This window comes from Gossypium hirsutum, chromosome D13, assembly GCF_007990345.1.
Source record: "Gossypium hirsutum isolate 1008001.06 chromosome D13, Gossypium_hirsutum_v2.1, whole genome shotgun sequence".
NCBI lineage: Eukaryota > Viridiplantae > Streptophyta > Magnoliopsida > Malvales > Malvaceae > Gossypium > Gossypium hirsutum.
The window spans coordinates 7450781-7459919 of NC_053449.1; the positions used below are offsets into that span (position 1 = coordinate 7450781).

General features: G+C 32.9%; 1 protein-coding gene across 3 annotated transcripts; it reads left to right on the forward strand.

Moving 5' to 3' along the window:
• Positions 1 to 2746: 2746 nt before the first annotated feature.
• LOC107920519 (SUPPRESSOR OF ABI3-5) lies at positions 2747 to 8894 on the forward strand. 3 transcript variants are annotated; one of them, XR_001690642.2, is made up of 11 exons: positions 2756 to 2934; positions 3653 to 3869; positions 4381 to 4506; positions 4602 to 4763; positions 5454 to 5583; positions 6040 to 6081; positions 6238 to 6549; positions 6663 to 6705; positions 6888 to 6965; positions 7213 to 7325; positions 8094 to 8894. XR_001690642.2 is itself a non-coding variant. In XM_016850268.2 (10 exons), the coding sequence occupies exons 1-10, from the start codon at positions 2858 to 2860 to the stop codon at positions 7268 to 7270; spliced, it is 1245 nt and encodes a 414-aa protein (XP_016705757.1). In that variant the 5' UTR covers positions 2747 to 2857; the 3' UTR covers positions 7271 to 7743. The 3 variants fall into 3 exon arrangements, 1 of the variants encoding a protein (XP_016705757.1); XR_001690640.2 differs by lacking the exon at positions 8094 to 8894 and adding an exon at positions 7438 to 7743; XM_016850268.2 differs by lacking the exon at positions 8094 to 8894 and having other exon boundaries at positions 2747 to 2934; positions 7213 to 7743.
• The last annotated feature ends 245 nt before the right edge of the window (positions 8895 to 9139 follow it).

Sequence of the window (9139 nt, forward strand, 5' to 3'; positions counted from 1 at the left end):
TCATCAAGAAGCTGTGTGTTAAAAAGGTGGTGGCATTCATTGATCTCTGTTTTGGTATGTGTTGCATTTTTTAACCTAATAATGGTAATAGTGATGGTAATAATTTGGGTTTTTCCTTTAATGTTATATGAAACGAAAAAGCTTGGGAAAAAAATTCACCTTGTTTTTTCTTATTTAGACATGTCATCAATATCAATAACTTTCAAACTTAGGTAATTCAAGTCGATGGTTTTGAAATCGGACAGAAGGTTGAGTTGATTAAATTACCGGCTGGTTTTGGTTCAAGAAAAAAAAAAGGGAAAAAATATGGGAAATTATAGAAATTTTGGAAAATTTCAGGAAAAGGGAAAAGAGTAGTAAAAATTTCTTCTGTTTTTTGAAAAAATTACTCGCATTGGAATAGATGGAAATAGCTGTTATAGATAAAGTAGCTGAAGTTCAGCTATTAATGAAGGTGAAAGAAATTTAATATTTTTTCTTTCCTATCTGCTTACGGAAAGAGTCGAAGCTTTTATATTCTTCTCTCCAAAATCATCTTAAAAGGCTTAGAGATAACTCCTTTGCTTAAAACACTAGCACTAGCACTTGCTCTTGGTCTTTCGTTCTTTCGCTTGGGATTTTAGGGGAGGCGGCAGCATACAAAGCCAAAAACTTTTAAGCTTATAAGTGAGCGGCTGCCTTTTTTCTTATGTCCTTTTGTTTTATTTTTATTTCTTTTATTATTTTTGGCAGAGAAAACTAGTTTTGGCCATTTTAAAATGGAGTTGGGCTGTAAATATATATTTTTTCAATTTGGGCTACAAAATAGGTCCAATTAGAGAATAATTGGTTGAATCGAGTTTTTATTGGTTCATCCAGCTGGTGGTCTCGGTTGATCTGATTTTTAGGTTAATCGCTTTTTTATATTATTTTAGATTGGTGTATTGGTCAGTTCTAGATTCAATTGGTTCGGTTCTAATAAGATTAGTCTAAATAAATTAATTAAATGATAAAAATCCCAAAAAATCTAGTTTAAGTATGAATTGCATTGAACCAATGGAGATAACTTTGTTAATTCTATGTCTTATGGGAATGTCTAACTTTATCTCTTTCTAATACCTTTCGATCTATTTTGTGTTCATTTATTTTTGAATCATTTGATATAATTTATTTTTTGTATTTTTTTATATGTTTTGGGTTTTTCTATGCTTTTTAGATTTTTTAAAATCATTTTATCCAAATTTGCATATTTTAAAAATATTTTTCCTTTTCTTTGAACTTTTAAAATTAGAATTAAATTGATAAATTTTGTAAATGTTCAGGGTTAAATTTATTGAATTTTTTAGAATTAGAACTAAAAAACAAATATCTTAAACATTGAAGGCTAGATTTGTTGAATTTTTAGATTTAGGATTAAATTGATAAAATGTGTAAATATTGGAAGGCTAAATTTATTATTATGCGAATAACAAAGGGTTACGCCAGCTTTCTGTTAAGTATTAATGTATTTAACGGTGGGTGATTAAAATTTTAATATTTGAAAGAGTTGATGATGAAATTGAAAGTTTTTGAAGTTGGGTAGATTGTCTTTATTTTATCTATTAAAAAAATGAGCAAATTAGTCCTTGTATGTTCTATCAAATAGCAAATTGAAATTTTTTTTTAAATTCATTAATTTCTAATGTTAAGTGTTGATGTAACTAATGGAGCAACTAAATAGTGATAGCATACCATGTGTACCTCTTGTTGACATGAGGTGACTAATTCAAGCAAAATGGATGAAATATTAAAAAAAAAACATTTTTACAGACAAATAAATGAATGAATTTTTTAGCATGGATGTAATTCAACCAATCAAATAGCAACACATCATCACTTAGCAATAAAAATGGATGCAATTTTAATAGAATGACTAGTTTACTATTTGGCCTCATATACATAAATAGACTAATTTATGTGATTTTTGAGAAGAGTGACAAAATAAAATCTACATTATAATAATACAAGGGACCTCCAAAATATTTTTGAAGTATATTAGGAAACAGACTGTCTCATAATTAGGTATGTATCTAGTTGGAATTTAAATTTTACCAAGGCTAACATAACTATTGAATACTAAGATTAACTTTATTTATTATTTGACCTTAATATTTAATATTTTGTTCTATTTTAGTACTTGAAATATTATTTTGTTCTAAAAAGAGTATGCCACATGTTCCATTATTGTTTGTAATAATTTTTTGGTAAATTGGGGAGAAAGTGATGGTTAGGTATTGAGATAAAGGACCTTATTATAATGGTGAAATAATATAAAAAAGATCATTAATATTTTTGATTTATTAAATTATATTTACTAAAAAACTATGACTTTTTCTCTTTACATTTGTTATATTGTATTCATTCCTTCTCCATTTTCTTCCTGGTTGCCATTGATTCTCATTGGCAGGCATATAACTTGATTTTACCCAACTGACCCTCTCCCCTTGTTTTCACTTGGGTCGCTGTGATAAGTAGATTTGTCCAAGACTTTGATGATCAATTTGGGTTAGGTTTGGACAATGCCAACTTTTGTTTAATTTAATTATGAAAATAACTTTTTACATCCACAGACATCTCTGGTGCCGAGTAACCACAATTTGGGTAAGAGATAACATTACTGACCAAATAGTAATTCTTTAAAGTTAGATGACCAATTTTTAAATTTACCCAAAACATCAGTTGAGTCGAGTTCCCGATAATTCATGTGGGCTCAGCTACATTAACAAGCTAGGTGAGTCGGCAAATGCTTTTTGTCCCTTCCACCATTTTATTTTATTTTGCTCTCCAAGTCTCTGTATCATTTGAAATTTTGGAGCTCAGCTGAGAAATATTTGCAGTTATGGAAGAAAACCCACAACAGCGTTCTCATCTCAAGCGCCAATTCTTCGAAGACCAACACTCCAACAAGCCTCCCGCGTAATTATTTCCTTTAAATCCTCTTTTTTAGTTTCATATCTCAGCATATCGTTGCAATTGTTTTTAGCTCGTAGTTCGTTTTCGCCGGTCTAGATGTTTTAGGCCGTGCTTATTTAGTTTATTGATTTTTTAGGGTTTAAATGATTTTTTCTAAGTCTTTGATAGTCAATTCCTTTAGGCTTTGCTTGGTTTGAAGAATATAAAGAAATGATGATTGAAAATTTGTTAATCTTAATGGTCAAGCTAGAAGGTAGGGAAGTGGTTATGGCTCAGTGTAATCGGTACTGAGAAACGAAATTTAGAACCCGAATCGCTACTTATTTGAAACCTAATTAGATAGGGGCAATCTTCTCTTGTTTGTTTAGTAGGAACAAAGTACGATTTATTGGAATGTTAAAGAGATGTTTTGGAACTTGTACGTATATGGTTTCTGTGTTTATATAAATAAATTTGAGGTTTGTGAAATCATTTATTTTGCTCTCTAATTTTATAATAAACTATAGGTTAATGCGATCGCTAGTCTTACTGAATTAGGTTGCTACTGTTCTCTTATTGGGATTGCGCAAACCAATTCAAGATCGCTAGGGAAATACGATTTCTGGTGACAGAGATCTTAACTATTTGATAAACTAATTTTCCGTTCTCACTCCTTTTTATTCTTTAAGAATCATTTGTATTGTTTGAATTTTAGAATTAATATCAATATGTTGATTTACAGGCAAAAGAGGGTTAGGTTTCCCAAGGGAAAGAAGGTAAAGCCTGGAGAAGAAGCACCGAACAGGGTTGATATTGAAGACGGTTCAGGTGACTTGAAGGATCCTCGTCTCGCCGCTAAGGAGCGGGCCAAACGCCGCAGTCAAATTACTACGGAGCTATTTGCTGAAGATGGGAGAGGAATGCTTAATGATGTATCAGCTGCTGAAATTTCATATGAGGTAAGTTTATTGCACTCTTAGTCTATCTGATTTTAGATTCTATGCGTGACTTGATAGAATGAAGAGGCAATAAGATGTTAATATGCAGTCCATGTTTTTTGAATAAATGCCAATTTATCCTAACTGTTTTAAAAGTAGAAGATCATGCACAATCTTTGTACTCTCATCTAGTTTATGGTGGTCCTGCCAGTTATGTACTGTAGCTTTCTCCAAGTTGAGTCTTTTGACTCTAATAAATGGTAAAGGGCCTTCTTTTTTCTCCATTTTATTCCTAAAAAGAAAGTATCTTTATCATTGATTTGCCAGTTTAGGGTTTGGCTCTTACAATGTTTAGTGCTGTTGTGAGCTATCAAACACTTGGCATGTAATTCTGTTATCGAGTGAATTTATAACTTAAGGATGCTTCTTTGCTGAATTGGCTGCATTTCTTGCAGTCAAGATGACCGCCAGAGTCCTCATATATTGGTTAAGGGGACAGGATTAGCCAATGATGAAGAATTTCTTTTTGCAGGATAATGAGAACTTCGTTGATGATGGAGTTCAAATAGAACCTTTCAATCTTAGCAAAGAAAGAGAAGAAGGATACTTTGATGCAGATGGAAACTTTGTTGAATATGTTGCTGACAAGGAAATCAAGGTAAAGAATTGTATTGACCACATGGAAACTTTGATGCAGAAGCTGCTAAATATAATTATCAGAATTTCTATTGACTCCACATGGAATTATTGTAGGATGCCTGGCTTGATAGTGTTGAAGTTGATATAAAATATACAGGAAAAACATCTGTAACCACAAAAGGTGAAGATAATGAAGTTGCAGCACAGGATCTTTCCACCCAAGACGTTGGGATAATAAAGAGACGGATTGCCAATGTGCTTGAACCTGGAGAAACGGTAATTACATCATGATAAATTTTTTGTCTGAAAAAGTAAATTGAAATGGTAGTCTTCAATTGTTACATGTTTGTTCCAAAATTTGCATTTTGCTTTATTATTAATTTTCTTTTTGTACATAGGAGGTTGCAACCTAGGATAGGAAATGGATTGCAGATGCTGAAATTTGAATCTCTGATCTGCTAGATTTCACCTTTTAAGAATTGGATGTACCAAGTGGACTAAACCCCAGAGTTCCATTTTGCTTTCATTTTTGAAGTCAATACACTATATATAAAGTGAATACTGGATACTGTACCCGGTATTTTTATTTGATTATGATTTTATGCTGGGACATGGACCTTACTGCATTTAGTGTTATGCTTATTTTAGTTGTTAGTTTTCATCCCATTGAGGGAGTTGTCTATTTTGAGTCTAATCTGGGTTCATAACAATGCTTTCATGGGGCATAAGTTTGACTAAGGTTGTCAGATAGTTCCTTCTAGATTTTTTTTTGTCTTTTTTTTTGGTAAAAGTCACGTATGCTTTTGAATGTCAGATATAGAGTATTTATTTTCCCCTATTAACACTTATCTTTTTTGGTTCTAAGCTCTGTCCCCTATGTACCAGATATTAAACATGTTTTATCCATTGGGTAATTAAAAAGACTACAAGGGGCAGTATAAAGCTAATTTTAATTTATATGGACAGGTTTTGCAAGCTCTGAGAAGGTTGAAAGGAGCTTCAAATAAGAGAAAGGAGAAAATGTCAGCTGAGACTCAGCTTGTATTTGATCAGCTAACTGACGATGCCATTAAGTTAATGGAGAATGGCGACTACAGTTAAGTCTGTTACTTTCTTGTGCTTCTAGGTATCTACAATTTAGAAGTTACCTTATATATTATTAAGCTTTAATGCCACTACCTTCAGGAAAAAAAGGGTGTGATTAATGTTTTCAATGGTGCTTGAATCTTTTGAGACAAAGTTGAATTGAACTCAGGTCCATAAGTGTTACCTTCACCATTTTAAACACAGGTGCTTGTTAATGGATATGGTAACTTATCTTGGAAAAGGATTAGTAAGCAGATTTCTACTTGTTTAAGATTGAATCAAGATTGAGACTTAATGTTTTTATTGACCACCAATAGCCCTGCCCTTTATATCCATCAAAGCAAATCTCCTTTTGTTTAACTTTCCATCTTCATGTGATAACTTCAAAAGCAGGTGTAGGCATAGCTCTGGGTACATGTATCTTTGGCCACAGTTTATGTTTATTGGCTTAAATTTTGTTCTGCAGATGTGTACCATGAGAAGCAAGAGGTTTTCCAGCGCGAGGCAGGTTGGTGCATTGTTTCTGTAGTTATTTTAACATGTTCTTTTTTATATTAATTGTTTCTAAAATTTTCATTGGATAATAATTCTGTGTAATTTTGTGAAGGCAAATGTATATTCTAATAGCTTTTATTAACTATGCTCTTGATTTATATTTTCTCAGAGGGATATGAGAAGTTAGCTCTGGCCAGGGACAAAAGCTTATCTGCTAATGCTGGGCTGGACAATTCTTATCCCATCTTGGGAAATGACGTACTCACAGATGCAAATAATCATGGAGCAACGTCCTCTGTACTTACTGACTTGGCTGTGGGTACTTCAAATTCAGATCTAACTTCTGCAGAAGCTTCAAACAATGCTGCCGAAAGTTACGATATGTTTGCAGATGATGAAGATGACGAAAAACCATCATCTGAGCCTAATTCCACTGCAGCCGTTCAATCATCATCAGAAGCTGTAAACACTTCCTCCGAGAGTATGTATTGTCAATGATCATTTAATCACGAATATGACAGAGCATTTTGGATTAAATTAAGAGTAAGCGTTGCTTGACCTTCGGTCTAACTTTTGCACTTGCTTCATTTGCAGCTGGAGATGTCCAAAATGATTATGTCTATGACGAGTCTTCAGGGTAACCCCTTTTTTGTCCTTTGCTGCCCCCCAAATACTATGTCTTTCTCTTCCGGAGTTTCTTTTCTAGGAGTTTGTTTGTTTGTGATTTACTAAGCAGTGATAGATATTTGAACACAGAATCGCTTACGAATAAATATGTCGGCATTAGGTAATATCTGATCTTGGTAATTATTTGTTCAGGTACTACTACAGTAGCACTTTGGGATATTATTATGACCCATCTACTGGATTATTTTGCTCAGCAGCAACAGGGCAATGGTAATGTATAGATTTTGCACAGTATCCTTATTTAGTGATTCAGACTATAGATGCTTTTCGTTACGGTTTTTCTTTTTTCTTTTTCTTCTTGTTTGGAAAAACTAAAGAAAATGTGAAAGTCTTGGGAATTGCATATTTATTAATTCAATTCAGTGATGCATAAGCATCCTATGCTGGTTTTACAGTTGTTAAATTTCACATATGCTGTTTAGAATCTAATCTGCCTTTATCTCTTCTGCGGATGTAGGTATTCTTTTAATGAGACAACTGGAACATATGATGAAGTTAAGGAAGTTGCATCTTAGTATAAATTTGATCCTGAGTTGCTCTTGCGGTGGAAGATGTCGTACAGGCTATCGAGTAAGTCCAATGTGTGAAACTCTCATCTTTTAAGTATGTTCCATACGTTAGGCTCCTTACCTTTTATTGCCTTTTGATGTCTCTAACCTTAATAGTTACAATGCTGTTGTAGTTATTATGAGTTCGAACTTGAGGCCTAGTCTAGCTAGTTTTCGAGGTCATTCTTAGAGGTTGCAGCTTCTCGTGTACCCGAAAACAATCATATTTTATCACTTAGGAACTCCTTTGAATTAGTTTTTGAGTTCTTAGACTCATGGGAAATTTATCTGAGTGTTTTGACAATTTTCCTTTTTTCTCTTCTAGTCTTCTACGAGTTTGTAAGTTGTATTCTCTAACATTCAGCCATTCAGAAAGAAGCTTTTGCAATTGCAGATGCTTATGTGGTTACACTGCAATTCTAGACGTAATTATGCTCCTAGTCCCTGTACTTTTTGCACACTTAGAAATTTAGTCTCTATAGTCAACTTTTTTCTTTTTTGATAACATCCTCAAAAACTTCCATTGAATTTGATTATGTGCTAGTTTAAAAAAAAAAAAAAAGAAATTTCCTCACGTGGCTAGTGTTAGATGGCCGAGAGGCCAAATAAGCAAACAAAAATATTGAATTTGGAGTTGTAAAGTTCACGATTTTAAATCTAAGTCATAAAGTTTTTTTGAAGGAAATATATTTTCTTTTTGGTACAAAAGTAGTAATAAGACAGATAAATCAGGCAAGGCGAATCTCCTTCAACTTATTACTGAAGCACATTTTCCGGTGGCTGCATGTAGATATGATTTCTCAAAGGTCACTAAGGGGGAGAATGAGACAAAACAGGAGTACTTAAGAAGGGCATTAATTACATCTTGCGGAAGTTGGATAGATAGAAGCTGAGATCACATATTTGTCCAACTATTACAAATTTGAGCAATGGACCAAGATTCCTTAAGAGATGATAAGGGGCCATGCCTTAAATGTCGAATGGGACCTCTCCCCATCCAATTATCACTCCAAAAATTAATAGAATTACCATCTCCAATAACCATCTAATTCTGGACTTGATAAACTGGCTAATCTTTATTAGATAGGACCATATTGGGGACACAGGCGGCAGAAGGTGAAGGTTACGAGGGTCAATAAGATATTTTGAAGAAAGGATTCTTGCCCATAATGCATCTTTCTCTTGGATTAGGCAACAACCAAGTTTAACCAACAAGGCTTGCTTTTTAACCTTAGCTCTCAGGATACTCAGCCCACGAGAGGCTTTAGGTTGCGACACCAACTTCCATTTAACAAGATGACCATGGTTAGAAAACTCATGATCCCCAAAGGAAATTCCGATCTAGTTGAGAGTGGATTCTAGAAGAGAGCATACAACGCTGCATGTAGTAATTAGGAACGGAAGGCATCTTCGGCTGAATGAGCACCAGACACTAACTTATATCATTAACATTTTAACAATTCAATTGTGACTTTTTTGTTTTATTTATCTTTTAAGTTTTGAATAAAACTAGAATATAGCACTATTTGTTTTATGCAAAAACTTTCAACTTTTAAATATATTTATATCGTATATAAGGCTTTTGATTGAATCTGTATCATGAGTCAACCGAACATCAATTTAATTAGGAAAAATGTAAAATACCATTTTTAATAAACAACAAATATTATTATAAATTTTTTTGTCCTTTAATAGTTTATATAAAATCTTTTAACATAATTTACTTAAAAATACAAAGCTGAAGTTTGAACTTAGATCTTAAGGTAGAAAAGCCTCAGCCGTTACTCAAAAGAAATGCTTTTTTTTTTTTAAGTTTAAAGGATAAAATTATAAATA

Coding starts and splice junctions, on each gene's coding strand:
- LOC107920519 (XM_016850268.2), top strand. CDS start 2,858: ATGGAAGAAAACCCACAACAGCGTTCTCATCTCAAGCGCCAATTCTTC. Junction 6,550..6,662: donor TGTAAACACTTCCTCCGAGA/GTATGTATTGTC, acceptor CTTCATTTGCAG/CTGGAGATGTCCAAAATGAT. Junction 6,706..6,887: donor GTCTATGACGAGTCTTCAGG/GTAACCCCTTTT, acceptor TTATTTGTTCAG/GTACTACTACAGTAGCACTT.